This window comes from Neofelis nebulosa, chromosome 1 (genome assembly GCF_028018385.1).
Source record: "Neofelis nebulosa isolate mNeoNeb1 chromosome 1, mNeoNeb1.pri, whole genome shotgun sequence".
Lineage (NCBI taxonomy): Eukaryota > Metazoa > Chordata > Mammalia > Carnivora > Felidae > Neofelis > Neofelis nebulosa.
The window spans coordinates 113,109,954-113,135,339 of record NC_080782.1 but is presented as its reverse complement, the minus strand read 5'-3'; the positions used below and the strand labels follow the sequence as shown (position 1 = coordinate 113,135,339).

General features: G+C 38.6%; 1 protein-coding gene and 1 long non-coding RNA gene across 9 annotated transcripts in view; one reads left to right on the top strand and one right to left on the bottom strand.

Annotated features, from left to right (window-relative positions):
• Window positions 1–25,386, bottom strand: part of PDE4D (phosphodiesterase 4D) — a 725,514-nt gene that overhangs the window by 37,527 nt on the left and 662,601 nt on the right. For 5 of the 6 annotated variants that reach the window (XM_058685369.1, XM_058687379.1, XM_058686164.1 and 2 more), the window contains exon 6: window positions 15,935–16,047. In XM_058685369.1, coding sequence (XP_058541352.1) covers window positions 15,935–16,047 — 113 coding nt within the window. Of the gene's footprint in view, window positions 1–15,934; window positions 16,048–16,133; window positions 16,469–25,386 lie in introns of those variants that run through there. The other variant, XM_058689785.1, reaches the window with a different exon arrangement.
• LOC131492303 (uncharacterized) overlaps window positions 12,009–25,386 on the top strand; it is a 106,242-nt gene continuing 92,864 nt past the window's right edge. For all 3 annotated transcript variants that reach the window (XR_009252300.1, XR_009252390.1, XR_009252148.1), the window contains exons 1-4: window positions 12,009–12,097; window positions 15,198–15,353; window positions 23,685–23,845; window positions 24,377–24,569. This is a non-coding gene — a long non-coding RNA (uncharacterized LOC131492303). The remainder of the gene's footprint in view (window positions 12,098–15,197; window positions 15,354–23,684; window positions 23,846–24,376; window positions 24,570–25,386) is intronic.

Below are 25,386 nucleotides of genomic sequence, written 5' to 3'. Positions count from 1 at the left end.
CAGGCTCACTCTTCCAAAACACCCACTACTTTCCCACTCCCACAAACACAGTAGAGCGAAATCCACAGTAGTGCCCCATCCTACCCAGCCTCATCTAGCCTCTGGAATGCCATCTCTTCCTTTGTTAGCAATCTATATGAATCTTCCACGCTAAAGATCTAGCCTACGTAACTCTTTTTTTCTGGGATGTTTCCCAATTAATTTGGTCCTCAGTGTTTAACACACTATAAACTTCCCTACAGGACCAGAACACCATGAACTATGCTATTATTCATTAACACACAACACGTTTACTTACATGACTAGTTATATTTTTAGTTTGTATATCCATATGCCTATCAATCTATTACCTATCTTTTTATCTATCATCTATCTTTTCATATATCTATTTTATCTACCTATTTGAATACAAACATACATACAAAAATCTAGTTTGTCTCTAAAAACCTCTAGAGCACATATACATTCTATAGCAACTAGCCAAAAACAAAAATCTCTTAGTGAAAGCCTAAATAGCAGATTGTGATTATCTGAAGCCAAAACAAAAAACAACAGAAAAACTTCCTAATGATTTCTCACATGAAAATGGTATCTGTTCTAGAAACTGTTCAAGGATAAAACGTAAATAATAAACTAAAAATTTCACTTAAAAGTGATTATGTCAATAAAGAGCAAAAGCAGGGTCTTATGTCTAGCAACAAAAATTGTTATTTGCCACAAGATAAAACCTTGACCAAAATAACACAGTACTATTTTGTTCTGAGTCACTTCAACATTCCTGTGCCTTGATACCTCATCTGTAAAATCATGGAGATCTCACAAATTTTTTACCTCTAAGGATGTATGGAATTAAAAAAGAAAAAAAAACACAACTTTTATTAAGCATACCAAAGTTTGATTTGTCTGCAAAATGGCTGACAGTAAGTAGAAAAAGGAAAGGGATCAATCACCTATTCACTGACTCATTTTTAATTCTTAGAACAACTACACTACTGGGGAATTTGCTCTCCCTCTGCTATGGCTAGTATCAGACTTATGACTAAGACTTTATCATGGGCTGAAATTAGGTTCAAGGTGATTTCATCCACTCCTCTGTTTCTCAGTGAGATTGTCATTTTAAATCTGTGCAATGATTAAAGACTTTATTTTGGCTCCTGTTTCTACCTTCCCCAAGAAGAGTTACCTAGTTACCTGATATTATTGATACTTGACACTCTTGTAAATAATCATACTCTCAATATTTCACAGAATCAAAAAATCATTTGGAGGTGTCTTGAAGGACATCCAAGGTGAGGGAGAAGTGAAGCATAAGCAATGTACCAATATTTAGACAGAGTGGAATGGATAACTACCTGAGACCCTCACAACACTAATAAATGTTTCTTTCATGGCTGCCTTCACACATATTTTTTCAAGGTAATCATAATTAAGTAGTCAAGTAAGAGTGTAAATAAAAATATGCTATCATAGAGTGCTAGGTAACCAAGCTAAAACTAAAGTAAACAAACTCAGTGGGCCATCACATATGCAAGCTAGTGAGGGCCCATAAATCACCATGACTGGGTATCAGGATTTCAAAGGCACACTCTGTGAGCTCTTTTGCCCAGGCCTGTTGATTCAAGCTCTAGTTGCATTGGGTCACCTATATGGCAGCATATAAAGTTCACCTTTTAAGTTTAAAAATAGTCCCAATCCCCATCCCTACTAAAGATAGGCCACTTTATATGCCTATTATGTGTGTGTACCACTCAATGCACTTTAGGCAGGTTTTCATCTAATTTGTACAACAAGCCCCTGAGATACATTTTGTTAGTCCCGATTTGCAGAGAAAAAAGGTTCAGAGAAGATGAAGCGATTTAATTACTCAAGGTCACAACTCTAGTGTGGGGTGATACAGAAGAGGAATTGATTGCTAAGCTCATTGGAATTTAGAAGATTTACAGGAGAATGAAGATAAAAGTTCAAATCTATCACCTGCTATTCTGTTCCACTTTACTCTTCTTGCATCTAATAACTTACACTCTCTTCACCTTGTTCCAGCTTGTACCTTGTTGCCCCGTGTCCTCACACCCAGGCACCCTGTTCCTTAGGGGATGGCCCAGCAGTTGGATGTGACAATCCACCCATGCTGCTACTGGGCTATGACTCAAGGAGGCAACAGGTGAAGTAGAGGATGCCAGCTACCAACACTAAAAAAGACTCTAGCCTCATGTGCTACCCTTCGTCTGTAAATCTTCCCTCTCCAGTCAGTTGCCCTAGTCACTATCCCCACAGCTGACTGTCCTCCTCTTAACCATTCACACCCTCGCCATGATCCATTTGGATTTCTTTTTTTCTTCAAGGCTGTCCCAAAAATTAATTCCAATCAGATTTCACCACAGGAACCCTGCAGTAGAAAGGGGGCAGGAACATGACAAACTCATCAGTCTGCCTCTAGCCAAGGAAAGTCCCATCCTAGGTGAGCCCAATCAGAGAGATTTCTCCTTCTTAGACCACACCTCCCCTTCCTCATCTGTCCGAAAAAGTCCTCTTTCTATCTTTCTTTCCTGCAGTCTTCATTCCTCATTCTATCCCCAAGTATTCCTTCCCTCGCCACTTTGCCCCCACCAAGAAAACAGACCTCCACATTACCATGGTAATAGGCCATTTTAAAAATCCTGACCCCTGCTTACGCCTTCCCTGAGTTCATCCTATATCTTCTTCTGCCACGCTCACCAGTATCAGCCAAGCTTCATTCCATCCAATTATACCCGTACCCTCTCCAAATCCCTTCTCAGGGATCTCAAGGATCTCAGGTCTGCTTTTGCCAGTTTGTCTTTTCAACCCTCTGACCCCATTACCCTCCAGTTTATACCTGTGCCCTGTTAACTACCTGCTTGCTAGGTTGACTCCCAACCTAACATGCTGTCTCACTATCATACTCTTCCTAGGAGCGAGAAACTAGGTCCTGTCTACCCAACCTCTCATGATACAAAGAAAAAGGGAAACAGAATAGGATTCCCCTCTAGGAATTATATTTTGTTGAAACTATCCTTGTTATTTGAAATCTAGTACTTATTTAAAATTATATTTGGATATATTTTGAAAATGCAGCCTGAGAACAAACACCTGTTCTTCTATCTCCCCATCTTTCCCCAGATGCTACATTCAGAAAAATAAGTGTATTTATATCTATTAACAAGCACGTGGATCTTATACAAGTCTAATTGAGCCTCAGTTTCACATCTTTAAAAATGAGACATATTTTTTTTGACATGTAGTGTACTGTTTCTGGGACTAAGTTAGAAATTTAAGGCTTGAAGTACGAGAGTATATCAGGATCATGCCTTATATCAGAAAGTAAGTTACATACCAGTGTTTCCTGACCACTTGTAGTCAAAGACTGCTCATACATAGCAAAGTGATAATATTAAAATGTTTGAAAATATAGCTAAGGGATAAAAAGTGATTAATCTTTCCACTGAGTTATACTTTTGAAGCAACAGATTGCTTCCAATCTATAATGATGCAAGCTCTTGGTTTTATCTCTTCTAATATGTATTCTTTCATCATTTTACTGCTCGAGAACACTACAGAGAAAAATTAAGATTTAGGCCCAAACAGTACCTTCCAGGAGAAATTAATCTAAACTTTCCCCAATATATGATAAAAAAAATAAAATACTTCTAATAAAGGGCACTTGGTGGCTCAGTCGGTTAAATGTCTGACTTTCAATTTCAGCTCAGGTCATGATCCCAACAGTTTGTGGGAATGAGCCTCACATCGGGCTCAGCATGCTGATAGCTAGGAACCTGTTTGGGATTCTTTCTTTCTTTCTCTCTCTCTCCCCCCCTCCCTCTCTCTTCCTCTCTCTCTCCCTCTCCCTCTCTCTCTCTCTCTCTCTCTCCTGCCCCGCTAGCACACACAAGCATGTTCTCTCGCTCTTTCAAAATAAATAAACTTAAAAAAAGGAATATTTTTAGTAAAACATTCCTAGGATTTCTTGTAACCTAATTATCACTTACCCTTGTAGAGATCTAAGAGACCATGCTGAGAATATATGACTTATGTAACAAAGAACAAAACCAACGTTTATGCCCAAGATAATGTTAATTAGTTTCATTCTTATCAGAGCATATTGTTGAAATAGCCTTGAAATTCTCAAAACAACAACAACAACAACAACAACAACAACAACAACAACAAGAGGATCAGTGCTTATTTAAAAAAGGGAAGGAACAAATCAGCAAAAATCCACTGAATACTTAATCTATAAAAGACTCTGAGAAAATCTCCCAAAATAAAGTTCAAAACTTCAGTTCTCCTAAATCTAAATTTCTGCATACTCTTTTAACAGAATTATAGCTTTTTTTGCATCCTTTGCAATCTTTAACTTCTTTTGTGAAATAAGGTTTCCTTACAAATAATGAAACGACACCTATAAATCATTTAAAGCACCCACGACAGCATTTTAGCTCTTGTATGAAAATTGTTAAAGCCCCTTCAAATCTGAAATTTATCGAAGTTCTTGTGACAAAGGCCATCACCATTCATTGTTAAATTTGTAGTTCATTATTTATCTGAAGATTGAAAAAAAAAACAACAAGCAAACATAAAATAGAAACTCTCTTGGTCAAAGAATGTACTCCTTTTCAAAAACCTGAATTTGATGCAAAAAGGCATAAACAATGGAAAGCCAACTTACTAAGAAATGCTCTTTTCTTTGTAATTCTGTAAAATTAGTATAATTTATGATTCTTTAAACAGATGCATGATCATTTGTTTTTTTATTTTTTTTTAAGTAATTGTCCATTGCAATGAAATGTCTGTTCTTTCTCCCTAATGGGTTTGCATTGGATGACCAAGTGAAATTAAGGGAGAATAACAAAAGGAAAACACTTGGACATAGTCTCTCAAAACATTTTGGAGAGTATTATTTAATTATTATTAAAGACATTTAATATGTCTTTATTCATATTTAGGTCTAACACAAAAACAAAGCAACAAAAACATGCTATGCCAACAATGGAAAAGCCTTAAAATCAGCCAGTTCTTTTCTGAAATGAAGAAGACAGATATCAGTCTGCACTTAACTCCACAGTGGCAGCCTTGCTCATCTTTGCTCAGTTGCTATGGACACGCCCTGTCAGGCCAGTGCCTTCTACTCTCTAGACCTGTTTATGACAGGCTGAGGTGTTTCCTATTATGGTGCCTATGTCTGCACAGCACACTGCTTGCCAGTAATAAAAGCCAGAGGCTGCCACTATAGCGATTACAGTACAGCAGACCAGAGATGCTGACGGAAACCCAAGCACGCCCTGGGTAAAACTGCACAGAACACTCCCTAACAGGCAAAAGCCAACAAACACATACTTTCTTCCCAGGCTAGCAGAGAAAGTGCTCAGAAATGTCATTTTTAGTTGGAACAAAAGTATATAAGAATATTGTTGCTAAAATATGTATGGAGGAAAGAGAATAATTTAACAGCCACCAATATGGCCCGCATGGTTTTGTCTGTGCATTGTAAACTTTTAATTTAAATGGAAGGAGACTAATGTGAACATAAACTATGCTAAAATTTCTGAGACGCAAGTGTATTAGCAGAACTGAGACGCTTAAGTGGAAATGATCAGGATTCTTACCAAAGAAGGGAAAACGCCTGTCTTGCAAGGCATCAACCATAGTCAATAGATGCTGAGTCTATCAATTCAAGATGAGAAATGGCATTTACATTAACCAACATCACGCATCTGGTACCAATTTATGTGACCAAATACAAAATAATACATTGATATGCACTAGTTTTGGGCTTGAAGCCATGTCTCATCAATACTCGTAGTGGCTGGTAGAAAACTCACTGTTTGTGTATTTAAACAGTTATTAAACCAACATGCTTATCAGAAATAAAGCTTGGGGGCACCTGGGTGGCTCAATCAGTTAAGCATTCAGCTCTTGATTTCAGCTCAGGTCTTATCTCACGGTTTGTGAGGTCAAGGCCCACATCAGGTTCCATGCTGTAAGTGAGGAACCTGCTTGGGATTCACTCTCTCTCCCTCTTTCTGCCCCTCCTGTGCTCACTCTTTCTCTCAAAATAATTAAAGTTAAAAAAAAAAAAAAGAAATACAGCTTGTATTCTATTAACACATTCAAATTAAAAAAAAAAAAGTATAATCTCCTTCCCACTATTTATGAGTTAAGATAAAGGCTCTGATCCTAAATGAGGCTGAGACCCTCTAAAAAGTGAACTACAAAAGAAGTCAGGAGATTCCTAGCTACCCAGGTGTAACTGGATAAGTTTTGGGCCTCATTTTCCAACATACACTAGATGAGTGAGACAAATGATCCCTTTTAACTTTTTTAGTTCTAAAACATAAGGTTTCAGTCTGAGATGGACAATGGATAACAGTTAACAATAATGCTTTCAAATGCTGATCATGCTAAATACTACCAAAACTACCACAAAACTGTGGTAGACAGGAACAGATTATAATTTCACTTATTAATTTACATTTGGACTCAAATGACATTAAGCTGAAAATTTTCTTCAATTCTTTGACCAAATTTCAGTAACTTCCTTGCAAAGGGTCTGATAAACAGTAAAATTAAAGCTAACACCCATAAAAGAATAACTTTGAGGGTTTTTAGGGCTTAGAAAATTGAAATTAACTTTAGTCCCTGAAGACTGATCAGTAATGATTCTATAGCACTGAGAGGAGAAACACTTAAAGCTGCATCGCAAGGACCAAAATACCATTAATATGATTCACCCAATATTTATTGAGCACCTACTTAACAAGGCTTTCTGTCTAATGCTATGGGTGCTGGAAAAATGAGTAAGACTAACAACCTAGTGTACAACATAATGTCAGTAAAACTAAGAAAAATATTGCAGTATTTAGAGTTAAGGGAGTTAAGAAAGACATGACCACCTAATCAGGGGAGGCTGGGGTGGGAGATATGGGAGAAGAGAGGACAGAAAAAACTTCAAGGAGAAGGCAACATTCCAAATAGGCCTTAGAAGACAGTTAAGATTTGTTTAATACATTTTTTATTTTAGCAAAGTTTTAGATTTATAGAAAAACTGTGAAGTACAGAGAGTTCCCATATGCCCTTCATCCAATTTCCCCCCACTATTAACACTACATTACTATGACATATTTGTCACAGGTGCTGAATCAACACTGATACATTATTATATTATTATTACTATTATATTTATTATTATTATTATTATTATTATTATTATTATAAGTTTATTTATTTATTTTGAGAGAGCACCAGTGGGGTAGGTGCAGAGAGAGGGAGAGAGAGAGAATCCCAAGCAGGATCCACACTATCAGTGGTAGAGCCTGATATGGGGCTTGAACTCAAGAAATGTGAGATCATGACCTGAGCTGAAACCAAGAGTCAGACACTTAACCGACTGAGCCACCCAGGAGCTCCAACACGGATACATTATTATTAACTGAAGTCCACACTTTAATCAGATGTCCTTAGTTTTCGCCTAATGTTCTCTTTCTAGTCTAGGATCCTATCCAAGATCTCACGTTATATTTAGTAACGTAGGCTCTTAGTTGTGATGGTTTCTCCAATTTTCCTTGTTTTTGTTAACCTTGACAGTTTTGAGGAGAACTAGTCCGATGTTTTGTAGAATGTCCCTCAGTTAGGAATTATCTTATGTTTTTCTCATGATGAGAGTTGGGTTATATGTTTTTTGTAGAAAGGCCACAAATGTAAAGAATTATTTTCATCAGAGCGTATCAAGGGTATATACTACAACCTGACTTATCACTGTTGATACTGACTTGGATGACCTGACTGAGGTAGCTGTGTGTGTGTCAGGTTTCTCCATTATAGAGTCATTCTTTTTCCATACTGTGCTTTTTGGAAGGGAGTCAATATGTACAGTCCACCCTGCAGGAGGGGAGAGTTTTGCTCTCCTTCCTTAACAGCAGAATATCTACGTAAATTATGTGGAATTCTTCTGCACAGATTTTTCTATTCTCATTTATTTATTTATTTAGTTAGTTATTCATTTATCAGTATTAACACAAGGATATTTTTTTATTTTGGGTTACAATCCAATAATAGTTTATTTTCTTGATCAAATTGTTTCAGAATTTGGCAATCAGAAGCCCTTTTAGTTTGCTCTTGTGTCCCTCTGATATGCTCCCATCAACGTGGGGTTTTGTTTGAGCACCTCCTTGCTTTCTGGCATGACAACATGCTCCTGTCTCATTTCCTGCCCCAGTTCCAGAGTCAAATATTTTCCAAGGAGTCCTGGCTTATTGGGAGAATGGAAACCAAGATGAGGGTGCTGGGTGTGTTTGTTGCTACTGGGGTGCCATTTCTTTAGGCCTTTTCAGCTGACAGAGCAAGCAAGTATTTGTGTACATACTAGATGGTTAAGATGTTGAGAGGTGCAATGGGAAGCCATGTCCTTAACAGGATTTTCTTAACATTAAATATTAATACGAGATTCTGTGTCTCGGTTATTTTCAGTCTCATTCGCAGGATTAACAGGGAAGTACTCATACAGACTATTCTCTACTGTTTTATCTTTTTCCTAGAGATATTAACAGAAGTCCACACTTTATTCAGATTTCTAAAACCCAGGGAGTTTTAGATATTATGATAAAACTTCGTGTCAGTTTGAGGAGTTGTACTGTAAAATTACACAAAGAAAACCGAGTTAAACTACTTGAAAAGTCACTGAGAGAGAGAAGAGCCAATGAAACATTCCAACAGTATTCTTTGGTTTACATCAACATCATTAGGCCACCGTTGCCTTTTAAAAGCTCACGACAAGTATAGGTATCAAGACAGCAAATAAACACCTTCTCTAGCCCTCACCTCACAAAATAAGAAAAGAAAGACACTATTAATTTCTGGATGGAAACGAAAGACTTAACACTATTGGGCATCTACAATGTTTCTGACTCCGTCTAGACACTTACTGTCTTTTAATTCATGAAATCATCATACCAACTATTTAACAGATGAGGAAACCAAAGCACAGAAGGTAAGCTGTCCAATTTGCACCTAGTAAAAGGCAGAGAGTGAATCCAGCTCAGGTAGTCTAGCTACAGAAGGGTGCTGCAAATCCACAGACCATTCTGCCTGAGGAATGAATGTCTAATGAATGGGAGATTTCTGCTGATGAAGTTTGGCATTTTCTCCTTCAGTGGGGAGGTCCCGTTAATGGCAGAGAAGGAAAACCATGGGTTGTTTAAAACATATCTTTCTCACTAAAGATGACTCCTAAAATTGTTCTTGTTGTTGCTTAGGATATCCAAAAGTATACTCATCTGTGAGTGGTAAGCAAAATGCTTTTAAGTGGTACATGGGTGAACATTTTCTCACTTTGTCACAAATTAATTTTAATGTGTATTAAAAAGTGTATATTGGAAAAAATATAGCTGGGACACCAAACCCATGGTTTCATAAATATCCTTGATTAAGAATGAAGCACTCAGATGGGTATTTACAATTTAAAAATACTTCAAATAAAAACTTTCAAAATATACCGTATTTGATATACACAGAAACCACAAATTTTGAGCAACACTAACTTAGGCTTACGACAGAATAAAAAGGTCAGGTTTTTCTTGTAAGAAATGTTATGTTGTTACATTGCAAAGAATATATTACACAAGGTTTTCTTTATCTCTCTTGTTTAGTATATGGTAGGCATAGAATAAATTACATGTAATTTGTTGAGCATGCAGTATGTGATATGCACCAAAGCGAGCTTTGCATACATTATATCGAATGCTGTCAACAACCTTTCAATTTTATTTTCCCCTTTATTATCTCCCTGTATAATGAGGAAGTGGAGATTCAGGGAGTGACAACTGTTGCCCCAAATATTAGGTCGGAAGCAGCAGAACTGAAATGTGAAACCAAGCTTGCCTAACGAAAAAAAAATCTATATTCTTCCCACTCTATAAAGAATCACTGGTGTACATTGGCAAGCAAGGGAGGAAGTATCACTCACATTCATCATATACAAAGTACGGCAAAACAGTAACAAAAAGTCCAGAACACTAACCAATGATAACAATGAAAAATACTTCATTAAAAATAAAGCATTCTTTAAGTGTAAAGAATAATAAACCTGTTACTACTGCAGTTGGTAATCCAGCGTAACTAGTTTTCTAATAAATATCACAGAAGTATTTGTTGTTTAATAAAGAAATCCCGTCCCCATTCTCAGTTAGTGTAAATAAAATAACTTCTTAAAATGTCTCCTAAAACAACTGTGAATATTAAAATAAAGGGTTGCCCATTCTATTTCTGATAAACATCTGAGACTAATAGTGCCAACTGAATGATCACGATTAGCCAGGCACGGCCCTACTATCTCAGCAAAGCTAGGACATCACAAAATAAACTCTAGCTATTTCCAGTTTTAAAGGGTTGGCCTCTTTCTATAAAAGAGAAAATTAGATTCTACATACTTTCGGGATAATCTGAAAATCATTACATTATCAACATTTTGCATCTGCCATATGTGTGTATCTTAATAGCTACAATCTGTGTGACTCTCAGAGGAATCTTCTTAAATTGAACAATAGCATTGTCTATCATCCTTATTACTTGGGAAAAGAGTTTGTTTCATCTGACCACAGCATTTGAAAAAGTAGTGTTTTATTCTTGGTTTGAAATTAAAAAAAAAAAAAAAAGGACATAGTTCATTATGCTCTCAGGCCAAAGTCACCACTATCCTATAATTAAATCAAAATGTAATAAATGAAAGTGATTTTTCTTGTAATGACTAATTTACTGAATCACAAAAATTGGAGGTTTTTGATAATTAAATGTTAGGTATACTGAAGCTTACTGACACTAAATACTGACACAAAAATGGAGTTGATGACAATAGAGACAAATTAAGACTTGTTTTAATGTTTAGTGTTTTATTAAGTTAAACATTAAAATTAAGTAAGGGCTTTACTATTCAATGAAAAATGAAAATTTCTGTTAAAAGTATTTCCTGCTTTCTATTGTTACTTAAAAAAAAACAAAGAAAGTATTTTTTTTCCTAATGGTGACCATAAAAATAAACATTCTCAATCTTCCATATTAACTTTAAGGCACTGCATATAAACTACCTAAATCTTTGCCACATCTACTTTTAATAAGTAGATGAAAAAGCAGACAGCAAACTCCAGACATTAGTAAAGTTGAATTTCTATAGTTATGGAAGATACTTTCTTTTAAAATGTTAAGATTTTATGTTAGTCATCTTAACTCAACAATCCTCTTATGACACTATCAATAAATTTTAATATTTTAATGTAGAAAATATGTGTTATTTGGTATTTGCTCTTCATAAAATTAAAATGCCTTTTCAGCTTCTTTCTTAGCAAAAGTTAAACATTTATTTCTGTTCTGAGAGTTATATCCATGTAATGCTGAAATATTTTAGGATTTAACCACTCCTATGAACATTCTGTATTCATTCCAGCATCTCTCTTGCCCAGAAGAAAAAATATCAGCAGTCACAGAATGCTCTAGTATACTTTATGTATGCACTGACTATTCAAAAGCACCAGGGGGAGCAGACAGAAGAACTAAGAACAAGCACCCCAGAAAAGCAATTAATTTATAGGCAACAGAAACATGATAGAGATGTTGGTTAAAAAGTAAATAGACAAAATAAATTCCGTAAAGAGGTCATGACCACATTTGCAAAGTTGGCTTATGCATATCTAGAATTAACTAAAGAAAAACCTGAAGTCTCTTGGAAGGATGCTTGAATGCTAACTTCAAGAGACTCTCAGCTTGAAGCACGGCCGTTTCCAGCAATGCCAAGCCTCGAAACTGCCCCCAAATTAGAGAGGAGAAACAAAATATATTTTTATAGTGGTATATTTTAGGAGGAAATCAAAATGATTTTGTTTTCTCTTTTAAACATCACTGCACTCAGAGACACTGAAGGCCTTCTGAAATATGTATTATTAGGTCACAGGAGGATGAAGTGACAGGGTTCCATAGCATGATCTTTGAAAGTCCTGAAGCTTAGACTCTTGGCCTGACCTCCTCACATCCTCAAGTTACTTTCCTTGAGGGAAAGGTAGCCAAAAACACTGTGAAACTATCCTGCCTTAAAAAGGTATTTTAGCTAATAAGGTATTTTAGCTTTGCAAATTCTGTACAAAATAAGGTATTTTAGCTTTGCAAATTCTGTACAAAAGAATGGAAACGTTTCCACCAAGTCCATTTATGTTTAACATGCTCCAAGAATAAGTGCTGTGTTTTTAGTTTTAGAGTAAAAGAGAAAAACTATTTAGCACTTCTGTCTGGATTCTGTAACTGGAAATTAAGAAGAGACTAGACTTCTAATTTGAAGTTCAAAATGTTTATATGAATACTATACCAAAAACTGTGTATTATCTAAGCATTTTAAAATAACATAGACATGTGTACTAAAGACTGTTATCTAAGGACTGCATTATAACAATTCTTGAAACTTAAAATGTCAAGCAAAAATTACAACTGAATGGTAAAAAAAAACATATTTTGGCCAAGAAAACAATCAAGGAAGTTTTACCTAAATCTTAAATATTAATACCAGTAATAACAGGTATAGTGCCTACTATCACAAACTATTTATTAGCTAGATTGTTATATATATATACACACACACACATATATATACATATATATACATATACATAGTCAAACTCTTACATTAACCTTTCAAATGGATATTATTGTGCTGATCCTATACAAAGTAAACTGAAGCTAAAAAACTGAAGTCATTTTTCTAACGTATGTCAGCTAGCAAGGAACAAAACCAAGATTTAACTTCCAGGTCTGTCTGCTTACGACCTTACCAAAACCTCCCTCAACTGTAGCAATGAGGTTCCAAAGGAAATATGAACAAGTCTCAAGGAGATTAATGTGCTTATGAGGGTAAATGCTGTAGTTTTAATCACTCAAATTAAATGCTATCTGGAGTTTCTTACCCTACTTGGTACAAACATCCTACATGTATTACAGTCAACGTTGGCCTTGGCCAAGAGTTCAATAATTTTCCTGCCTTAGTAGCATCCGTAAGTATTATGCACATTACAATAGCAATCAGGAAATACAGGTAGTTGCTTCTGAAGCACCATTTTAAAACTGCAAATAACTTGGATTTCTTTAATTAAGATTTTTAAAAACACAGAAATAATCTGTTAACCCAACTGGTTGAATGGGTTGGAGAAATCAATTTCCTTCTTCATAATACCCAAATCTATCTCCACAATAAATATTCTCTTTCTATAATCACTTAAAAATCATGACCTTACTAGTATTTTTATTGTTATTTTATACTATTAAAATAAAAAAAAATCCAAGTGAGAAGAAAACCTAAAAATGTCAGGATTTTTCAAAGGCAGAAAGACAATAACCAGAAAATACTGGCTGGTTCAAAGAAGTGCATGTTAAAATAATGGATAGTAACACAACTGAAAGCCAGAAAGCAATGTTGCAGATGTATTCATTCATCCTCAAGAGATAGGTGATGCAAGCTGTCACATCTCCAATTCAGACTTAGGTTGGGCATCACGGGGACCTTAAGATCAGCTGCTCCCACTCAGTTTATAGCTCATGTGGATGGGACTTATTCCTGCCCTTGTTATCAAGCAGAAGGGTGACTATACAACATTCACCAAGAGCTCTTTTTTCCTTCTATGTTAATCCTTTTTCACCCACAAAAAGTTTCACAAGTGTAGCATTCTTTTAAAAACGAATGGGTTACAGAAAGGAAATGGATAGCTAAGAAATTAAAAGGTTAACCAACAGCTTCAGCCAAGTTGAGTTTTTTTAATGTTAAAAATAAGTGTCCTGTCAATAATCTTTCAACCACAAGACACAAACAGCTAGAATCACTACCTTTTTGAAACGTCTTTTCTCACTTAACCTGCATTTCACTTCAACCAAATAAACACACCTTTTAAACTAAATCTATAAATTAACTCAAAGTTTAATTGGGTGCCTTCACAACGAAGATTAAAAATATACATATTCCTGTCTTATTTGGTGCCATAAAGAAAGAAATCATTTTGATCAATTACTATGACCTAGAGCTGTATTTTTTAAAATCTTGAAGTATAGATAAACTAGTTACTTGTCAGCTGCTGTCACTTATAACACATTATTAGATTTCAAGTTAATTTTTAAATTCAAACACAGGTCTCATCATTAAGAGTATGGATTTCTGGGGAAAGTAATTATAGCTGCTCAGGATCATTTCTCTGAAAAAGTACTGTCAAATCATCTTGAAAACATAAGTAAATGTGTGCATATCCCTTGAGGTGCCTTCAGATTCTGCTCTTCTTTTTTTTATGTACAATTAATCAGACAAGAGAATTAAGAACTCAACCCCACTGCAGAATGGTCCCATTCAGCATGTAGGACGCTGAAGACACTAGGCATACTCTACTATTATGAATCAAATTATTAAAATAAAAAAAAAGATTCGTATATCATAAAATTAATCAGTGAACTAAGAATTTGTTAGCCAGCTGAGCACAATGGCACCTGATACCACAGCAGGGAGTAAGAGAGCAATGATGGGTTATCCTGATGAGAAGCCATACCAAATTTCTGAGGCCCAAATAACAAAAACCAAAAACCCAAACAAGCATAAAACCCAGATTTGACCAACATTGTGCATGTGGGTTAGGTCAGTATGCTTATGGGTAGGTTAGTGCCTATAGACAGTGTGTGAGGAGTCTCTCTATTTTATTTGAAGCTAACTTTTCACTGTGAAAACAGCGCTATCTATATAAACATTGTCAACAGAGAAAACAATCAAGGGGCTGATATGCTATGGTATTATAAAACACTGATTGTGGAAAAAAACAGGTGGGATAAAAACTACAATAAGCTATGGAAAAGCATCACTCGTTTAAAGATACCTGCACAAAGATAAACCATAAAATGGTATAACCTTCCTGACCTTGTAAATAGGTGGCCAAAGATGTTTAAATGTCTTTAAGGGGCAACTGTTTCTAACTGCCACACAAAGTTACCAGTTTTTACTGGTTGACTCCCTCAGTCATCTGCACCCAACGTGAATGTGCCTCCTTTCCTATCCCCTGAGCCAAATAGTCATTAAACACATACAACATCCCAATTGTTTCCTTACATAACTAAAGACAAAAAAACACAGGAATTCCAAAAAATAGAGTAAAACTGATAACACTATACCTTGCTTTAAGGCTGTCTCAGGCTGAAGGTGACTTCTCAGTCCCCCAAACTCCATTGGCCATCAAGACCAACACTTCGGCATATGACACAAATGACCCATTGAAACATCACTGTAACTATATGAGCTCGGAAAACTGGGTGTCTGTCCAAGATTCATGAAAGCAAAGGTAATGATCCTAATGAACTTTCTAATTTTCCTGACATTTCCTGTGGACATCTAAGGCTAAGCGAACACATAAAGGCTCAGTTCTCACAACGTACCCTGACATCTAGATAAAGGAGAGCTGAAGTTCTAAGTTCAGGGAACTCGGAGTGTTGAGTGCGGTAGGTAGTGACATCCTAGAGGTTTCACTGACCTCCAGCAACTCTATTTCCAACTGGGAATCCCAAGAATACCCTTAAGCATTCAATGCCAAGGGACCGCCTGGGTTTCTGCTGCAAGGGCAAAGTGTCACTTACAAGCCCACTGCCCTCCCATCCAAAAAAAAAAACCACTCACTGTGTCCTGGGAGTACTGCAGTCAAACTATGTCAAAGTTGCTTCTGCAAAATGTTTGCTTTGTGTGGAGTGAACGTAAGAGACAGGGAAGGCACAGAATCAGGAACCTCCCTTCAAGGGAGCAGAACAGCCACCATGCAGCGTGACAAAATCCCCGCACGTCTTTCTCAGGACCACAGGGGCTGGCGAATTCACCGGCGTGGGAACCGCCAGTCTAGGGGCCTCGGTGAGAGGCCGAGCCAGGGCTTACCTTGTTGGAGGCCATCTCACTGACAGAGTGCCTCGTCTGCAGGGTCTCTAGCTGGTCCAGACACCAGTCCAGCTCCTCCAGGGTCTCGCTGGCCAGTTTCTGGTAGGCCTCCTCTGCGAAGAGATAGGGAAAGGGGGGCTCAGTTCTCAAGCGCTTCACGGGGCCGCCAACGAGTTCAAAAGGGGCCATCCTGCCGTACCCCGCCATGCTCGGACGCCCGGTGCCCGCACATGAGGGCTGCTCCTTCATAGTGCCGAGCCTGGCACCGCGCTGAGGGCCGAGGCTCAGCTAGCGGGGCGGCCGGCCTCGGGGAAGCACGGTTGCTCCAGCTCGGCGTCTCAGTCCCGCGTCCGGGGAGGGCGCACGAAGCGCGGCAGGCCAACTTCTACACGGAGGCACGGACAAAAACCTCACGGCGCGACTCTTCGACGGTGCGGCGGGCCCGAGTGCCGGCCCCGGGAGGCTGGCGAAGGGGGCGGCGCGCGCGCCTCTGGGCCAGCCCCGCGGCGGGAGCGCCCGGTCCACGGCCGGGTCTCGTCGCCGGCCGGCCCGAGCGGCGTCCCCGCTCCCGCTCCGCCCGCCGAGCCTTCTCACGACGAGAATGAATCAGCCGCGGCCGGGTGCGCGGCCACCACGTTTCCTGTTTTCTTTCTCAACTCCCCCGGCGCCCGGCGCAGCGCCGCTCCATCGCCGCGGCTTTCCGGGAACACTCCCCCTCACGCCCCTCGCGGTCCTCGCCGCCGCCGCCTGGCCCCTCCTCAGCTCCCTGACGAGGAGCCTGCCAACTGCCAAGGCCCGCCCGCGCCCCCCGCCGCCGCCTTCCCCGAAGCCCCAGTCCCGACAGCCCCGCCGCCTCGCCGGGGCATCACCCCGCGCAGCCCGGCGCCGCTCGCTTTGAAGCCGAGCCCGGGAGGCGCGGACGCGAGCGCGTGTGTCTGTGGGGCTGCTGTGGGGCTGCGCGAGGGGGAGCGGCCCAAAACCCGGCGTGGAGCGCCTGCCGCCCGGGGTCACGCCCGCCGCGGGGCTCAGGCGGGACCTGGCGCGCGCGCGCGCGCGCGCGCGGCCGCGCACCTGCCCCACGGGGACCCCGCGCGCCCCTCCCGGTCGCCCCGACTGCCCCAGCCTCCACGTCTCCACCGTTGGCTGCCACCTGCGAGGTTTCGCGGGAGAGTCCGACGGGCGGCACAAACAAGGTTATTTAGGACCCGCGCGATCGTTTTTTGTGGGTTTGGGTTTTAGGATTCTTGAAGCTCCGTTTCTGAAGACTTAGGATTTACCTGCTTCAAGGGGACAGGGTAGTTATGGGAATAAAATTATTTCTGTTGAAACCAGACTCTTTCAGTACGCATCCCGGCCCCTGCTAAGTACGAGGCCTCTACATTTTGGCGTGGACATAAAGAAGCAAACAAAAACAATGTTGGAGGCTTTAGAATTTACAGATTTGACAATACGCTGTATTTTCACGCTCAGAACTAAGAGTTCTCTTAAAGGAACAGCAATGTGAATGCCCATATAATATGGGCAGGTGACACATGTCCTGCATACATGCTTCCTCCGTGCTTGGGACTGCAAATCAGAGACCAGGATGATCTTGTAATGCCAAAGGAAGAAGCCTGGAAGGGTGTTTCTGCCCACCGTGCGCACAAAAAACTACAAAGGTGAGAAAATGAAAAGACCATATCCAAAGGTATCATATGGAAGCTGGTTCCATTTACAAAAGCTGACCCTGGGGACCACAGACAGACTACATAAAAGGATCAATTGCAGACAACTTTACTGCATTAGCAAGCAGATAAACAAAACTTTCAGGGGGGAAAATAATCCAAACTCCAAAGAGTCGCATCTTAAAAAACTTGGTCCTTGTCAATTACAAAGAATACACTGAAAAGCTTACGTGAAGTCCGGGAGATCCCTTTTCTTTGTCTTCAAATCTACAGGAATTGAAGGAGAAGAAATTCTGCCCTTGAAATTTAGACTCCATAAAAGATCAGTGGGACAACAAAGAACTTCGCACACTGAATCTTGGCTCCTGGGATTTACCAGATAGGTTTTAATACAGCATTTGCAAAAGTTAGAATAACTTTCAAAGTATTTGCTACATCTGCTACATGGCTCATTGTTATCAAGGATTCTTGGACTGTTTGGTATTCACTTTAGGGACTTAGGTTAAAATTTGTCTTCTTTATTCCTTTTTTCTTTTAAGCACCAATCTCTGTAAATATATACTTTAGGTGCACCAACAGCTGCCTAAATCTTGCAAGGTAAATTAAAGAGTAAGACTGGACCTTTATTTCTCCTAACAAAAGTAACAACCTTAAAGACAATTTAAAATAATAAATATAAAGTATTTTATCTGTGTAGCCTTTCCCTGATTATAAGAATTTAAAAATATTAAATGATTCTTATAAAAATGGAAAAAGGGAAACATGACACAATGTAGAAAGTCCCTTGTAATCCCATACCCTAAGGATCACAAACAATAATTAAGCCTATGACCATAACACAATTTCATTTTACTTAATACCTTCCATATGCAAGTATAGAATAACCTAGTTGAAATGGTAGTATGTCTACTATATGATTTTATTTTGTTTTTGCTTTTTTCCCCCTCTACTGCATAAAATAAGGATGCAGGACATTTAGAAAGGAAATTAACTTATTTTAGGTTGAGTTGTCTATAGTAAGCACATCCAGTGGGTTAGAGATGCAAAACCATTGTTCATTGCCATCTTTCCAGTCACTGGCAACATACAGAAGCCAGGAATCTTCTCTCCGCACCTCTAAGGGTTAGTTTTCCATGTTCCTCTCCCTTCACTCCATATCTTTCAAAGTCTGAGCCCCAAAGGGATCTTCCCAGTGTAAGTAATCTTCTCATCTTCACCAACTTCTCAAACTTTTCAGAAATACAGGTCTTGGGCATAGCTGAATGTGGTGCCACATGTTATATTTCAGTATTTACTTTTTAATCATCATGGGGGAAAAGTAATTCAGTCAAGTTTCAATGCTTCAAGACATCATACACTTAAATATGGGACTTGACCTTAAGAAAGCAGAATAGCAACACGAGGGACAACTTATTTCAGAAGATCTACTTTATGTTCATATCAAAAATTAGCCATTTTGACAGTCAGCATTTGGGTACAATAATAGTGTGGTACGCATGTATAAGTTAAGTTCTACCCACTTCTGCATGCATTGTATAAATCTAGAGAGTGGTTACTACCTACCAATAACCAAGAAAATAATTACTGACAGAGCAAAGAAGTTTGTTCTATAAAACTGTTGTTCAAATAAGGAATTATTGCTGATATTAGCATAGAGCTAAGAATACTTTTTCCAGATTCCTAGGTTTATAGGCAATATGGCCAGCCACAATTTTTGAGGATCATTATTAAATCTTAACTTTTAGGAATTTTAACCCCAAATGTTCTAAGACATCGAGTGACTGACCTTTTCATCCCCACTAAAAAAACCTCACTGTGGACTTGCCAGCTATCCTACAGGAAATTGAGTCAGCATACCAAACAACACAGCTAAACGTCATTGACAGCTAGCAGGACAAAAACAGTGACCTAGTTTAATTTTGGATTTTACCAAGAACATACACTGCATTCATTAATAAAATGCTTTCTCTCCCAAGTCTTCAGTGTGGCACTACTTGAAAACACTATATGAGAGGGTTTTTTTTTTTTTTTTTTTTTTCCAACCATCCAAAATCTTGCTAAGTCAAGGAACTGCAAGGAGAAAAATGCCCAAGCAACAACTGTTAGCTAAATCCCATCAAAGCTAGGAGAGGGCTATCAAACAGCAACAGAGAAATAGCTTGAGCTCTTGGAAGTCCCCTCCTACAGCAGTGCTCGTTTCTTGTTTTTTTTTTTGTTTTGTTTTTTTCAAGCCACCCCTGAACTATATAACACCGGTGTTTCTGCTCAGGATCTTCTGTGAACAAACAGTCCTCAATTCTTGCAGGCCAGCACTAGGCTTCCGTCATTGTGATGCAATCAAGGGTTCCCCTAACACATGGCCTGAAACAGTGCCAGGGGCTCCTGGAGAAGATGCTGAAGCAGCCTTTTGAAAAGGGAAAAAGTCATCGCCTCAGAGCCACAGCAGTTAGCTAGAGGCTGAGGTGGTTTTCTTGGGAAACGTTCAGCCAATTACTCTTCTCCACGACTTACAACAAAGCTGACTATTGAGATGAAAGGATCCATTCTAACTGATGTGTAATTGTGTGGATATTGGTTCTTTTTTATGGCCAGTATTTGAATGATTTAAGGTCCATGTAAGTTAGTCATAATTCCTAGACAGGCCTATCGGTATAAATGAAGAGAACAGGTACAAAAAAAAATATCACCTTGGGTACCATTTGTTTACATTTAATTAAAATACAAATATAAATACTAACAGTTGATTCAGATTTTTCTTAAAAAGAAACTTCACTAAATATCTTCAGAAAGCAAATACTTAAATACATGTATCTTCCTAATCAGTTCCAGCTTCTCCCATCCTAATTCCCACCAAAATTCCCTCTTTGTTCCTAAGGATGGAGTTAATAGTGTCTAAAGTAGGTAGAACTGGAGGACAATGATTCCTATTTCACCATGTATTGCTTCAAGGGAGTTACTCCCTGAGTTTGCTACAGTAGAAGATTTGTCCAGGTTAGCTCTAACTTTTGCTGACTTATTTTTTTTTTCCTTCTATACACTTTATCTGATGGGAAATACATGAAGGGATTGGATTCACTTTCAATGTATACATGTAACAGGTTTAAGCAGAGCCTTGCTAGTGGCAAGCTGCTCTCATTGCCAAGTAGTATTACTGACATCAAGTTCTTGTTTTGAAGTTTTTTTTAAATCTTATGAAATATATAAAATTTCACTTAGTACTTCCAGAAACCTCCAAAGGGAAGATGTACATGGTTTTGTGAGGTTTCTTTTTTTCCTGTGTCTTCCTACCATCTATTGTTGTTTTTTATTTTCTAATGCCACCTAAGGCTCTAGTAGAATTTTTATAATGAAATAAACACAATATTAGGTTTCAATTGACTTCTACAACCAGCAGTAATTCAACAAACATTTGGTTAGCACCAACTATGTGTCATGCACTTTATTAGAGTCTATAAAAACAGGGTGACTAAAAGAGTGTGTCCCTTATCCAAGGAAAACCTAGACTTTGACATTGGAGATGATTTAAGCATACTATATTGTAGAAAGCATTCTGAAAGGAGATAGCATGTAGGCTATTGGAGAATAAAAGAAAGCTATTTAAATACACCATTCCCTGACATTTACAGGCACACAATAAATATTTGTGAGTAAATAACCAATAAGTACACATGTATTATGACAAAAAGAATATTTCTTTGCAAGTAATATTCAAGCAGTAATAGTTTCCTGGGTATGGCTCTCTAGATATATTCATCTCTGCCTATCTCTTAGGCTCAGTCTACTGCTTTCTACCTCTCCTACTTGTCTCTTTTTAAAGAATGTCAAGAACGGGGGTGCCTGGGTGGCTCAGTCGGTTAAGTGGCCAGCTTCGCCTCAGGTCATGATCTCATGGTCCATGAGTTTGAGCCCCGCGTTGGGCTCTGTGCTGACAGCTCAGAGCCTGGAGCCTGCTTTGGATTCTATATACCCCTCTCTCTGCTCCCCCCTCTCCTCACTAGTGCTCTCTCAAAAATAAATAAATGTTAAACAATTTAAAAAAAATAAAGAATGTCAGGAACTAACATTGCCAGAACTTTGGTTAAGTGCACCATGGTGTCTTTCTGGAGAGCAATGTTAATATGATACTTAAAGTGATAGATATGGTAATACATACATAAAATGATCTTTACAAAATCAAAAGAAATTTTGAAAGAACCCATCAGTACACCAGTACGCAGCTTGGGGATAACAGGTGAATGAACTAAAGGTCATGTGCCATCGTCCCAAGATCAGGAGAATGTAAATTAAAACTGGGGGTATACTGAATCTCCTACTTACTCTTGCTAATTCTAAGTCTAGCCAATCTGTAGTGCTCATGTTACTTTCTAGCAGATGCATTTAAATGTATATTTCTCTCTCCATATAACAAAATTAAATACTGTCTATCCCCTCTCCATGTGATTATTCTATGTTTTCACTGTTTCATCTCCATCATCGCATTCCCATCTGTTTTCCCATCCCTGTGCCACACACACGCACACGTGCGTGCACACATACACACACTGTTGGTTTTTCGTTTCTACGTTTTCCTTAGAACATGACTTTCCTGTCTTGAGAACCACTTCTTAGTCTTTATATTGTATTGACCAGTTATATTATATATTTATTTTCTGTAAAAATTTCACTTAATTCCTTGCTCACTATTCTATCTTGCACATTCCATCATCCTCATTTCCTGATCTTTGTTCTGATGTTTCACAAGGGAAGAGGACCTTGGTAAATGATTGCCCATAAAGGAGACACTGGTGGAAGGTATATCTTTTGATTTCTTGCACTTTAAATTTTTTTAATGTTTATTTATGAGAGAGAGCGAAAGAGAGAAAGAGCGTGAGTGGGGGTGGGGGGCAGAGAGAGAGGGAGATACAGAATCTGAAGCAGGCTCCAGGCTCTGAGCTGTCAGCACAGAGCTCAATGCGGTGCCTCAACCCATGAACTGTAAGATCGTGACCTGAGCCCAAGTCGGACACTTAACTGACTGAGACATCCAGGTTCTCCTGATTTCTTGTACTTTAAAAGGCACGGTGCTTCTTAACCTTTTCAGAAGTTCAATAAACCTTTGAGAATCTGATGCCAACCTCCCTAGAACACTGGACACAAGTCGGTGTGATCAACTTTTTTATTTTCAAAGTATTCACTGACTTCCCTGAAGTCACCATGGACTCCAGGTTGAGAACTCCTATCTGAATAGGGAGGAGAAAATACTTGTTTTCATCAAGAATCTTTCATTCAGAGTCAGTACCTCTGCTGACCCCTTTGTTTCCTTACTCCCCTCATTGTGAAATACCTAAGAGAAGTAATGCCAAAGGGTCACTCGTTTCATTTAAAGGAATTGAAGTCAGGGCTAGGAAAAAAAATTACACAACATGTATCCAAAGAAACAGTAGGCTCTTTTAAACATTAAGGCTATAAACAGAGTCTCAGAAGGGTAATTTATTATGTCCAATTTTTGTTCTCACTACTTGTGCTATAAGTAGAACATGTGAGTGAGAAGCCATGTTGGCCTACTGGTAAACCTGCATTTGTTAAATGTGTGCATAATACAGAGCAAGTTTCAGAACTCAGGACCACATTAGGAATACTTGGCTTGCCTACTTGTAAATGAGTTTGCTCCATGCACAAACTTAATTAAAAGAAATTAGTTTTCTAGGTGTATGAGAGTATCTAGGGATATTTAGATTTGGATAGGAAAGTTTTTTACACATGTACAAGAATCTACAACCTATAGAGTTCCCTACCAGGGGTAGTATGACAGATCAAAAAGAGCATGGCTTTTGGAGTCACCCAGAATTTGAATTCTGGTTTTTCTATTGTTCTAGTTGTGTTGTATTAAATTAGCCATTTAAATATCCAAACCTTTATAAGTAAGTTGGGAATTTTTATGAGAAATGCATTTAAAAATGCATGAAAAATCCCAAGGGCCATATCTGACTTATAGTAGGTACTCAATCAATAGTAATTATTATTCTGACTCACCATATGAGGTTATTTAAATAAGTTAATCTGCAATAAGGCATTTAACACATGAAAGGTTTCTTCTTCTCTCACAGGTTCTCAATCCTTAACCAATTACTTTTCCTATCATTACCATCAACACCCAACCCTTAACCAGTTCTGGGCTGAATATTCACAAGGAATCTACGATCTAGAATAGCCTTCATAAGACCACACCAATCATGTCAAGTCACTGTGTATAAAAAATATGTATAAGGTAAGTCACGGGTTAATAAAAGAACACCACTTACTATGAGGTTACTGGGAAGTTCATTCTAATATTTCCCAAAGGATGTTCAACTGATTATTACTCTTATAAGATTCTTCTTACCAAAAGAATTGTGCAGTCAAACAAGTTTGGGAAATGTTATATTTGTAGCCTCTTTGCTGTCCTTTGTAATGGACATGAACCTACCAAAAACTAGAAGTTCCACAGCAAAGAAACCTGTTTAATGTCATTTAACACATATTACCTAAACTTATTTGATCCTGAAACAGGTTTTTTTGTCATGCAACCATTATCATCTTTTGAAGCATACTTTGGGAAAGTTTGTTCTGTACCATATTAGATGAGTCCAAAAACATAAACACAATATATGCCTTTTGTAGGCTTCCGTGTATTTGCAATCTGTCATGTTTTCGACATCTAATTTCCCCTCCTCAGAGCTTTGTGTACTGTTGAGAAATGGTCAGAGAATAATCTTCATCCTTTCCTTCCTTTCTTTTTTTGTCTTTTTCTTTTCCCCAGAAAGAGAGCGGTTAAAAAATCTATAGATATTTATGAGTCTCTCTGATGTGCTGGTGGCTGTGAAATGCAAGAACATGAAAGATTCAGCTGCCTGGACCTGGGAAGGAACTTACAATATCCCGCTGAGAAAATCAGACACGTGACCAGCTGCTGCCTAGAGAAACTGTGAGGTGGCGTAGAAATCATTCAGTATGTAAGTGCTACTGTAGTTCAGAGCTGAGGGTGGGGGGTGAGGGGGTGGGGAGAGATGTACTGTAGCTAAGCGTGCAGGGTTCCAGGAAGAAGGTGAACCTGGATGTAGGTCTTAGACAAAGTCTGTGGTTTGAATGGCTGTGGGAGGAGGGTATCAGCCGGCATTCTTTTCAGGTGAAAGAAATGTGTGAAGCCTGAATAACAGTTATATGTGTGGGCGGTCAATAGCCTGGATGGAGTAGACTCCTTCCAGGGAGGAGAAGGGAAATAGGGTTGAACACTTTAATGCGTGGCCTTGAGCTAATGGGTATTGAGGGAATTGGATAAGTGCACTGGTAGGCCAGGAGGATGAAATAAAAGAGTGAAAAGGACAGAGGTTAAGAATCCATTCCAGTAGTCCAGATGTATAGTGGTAAGCAGGGAGTTCTAGAAGTATTCATTTTAGTCGCCTACTCAGACAGTAATGGGCAACAGAAGTGGCATGACACTGGAGACAGAGATCTAGGTTCCTCGGCTGGCTCTGCAACTTAGCAACCATGTGGCAAATTTAGACGAATTATTTAACTTCTCTACCTCAGCTTTCTCTTTTGCAAAATAGGGCCCAAAATACATCCTACCAAAGGTCACCCCCCCAACACTGGCCATTTTCCACATCTTATTTGAATTTTAAGACTAACTATAATTTTAAAATCACTTTTCCATCTGCCTATCTCATTTTTGTTTCATTTCAACTTAAATGCATAATTTGCTTAAAAAATGATAAATATTTATCAAGTCACTTACATGTAATACATAACAGCTGCTTTCAACAGCAATGC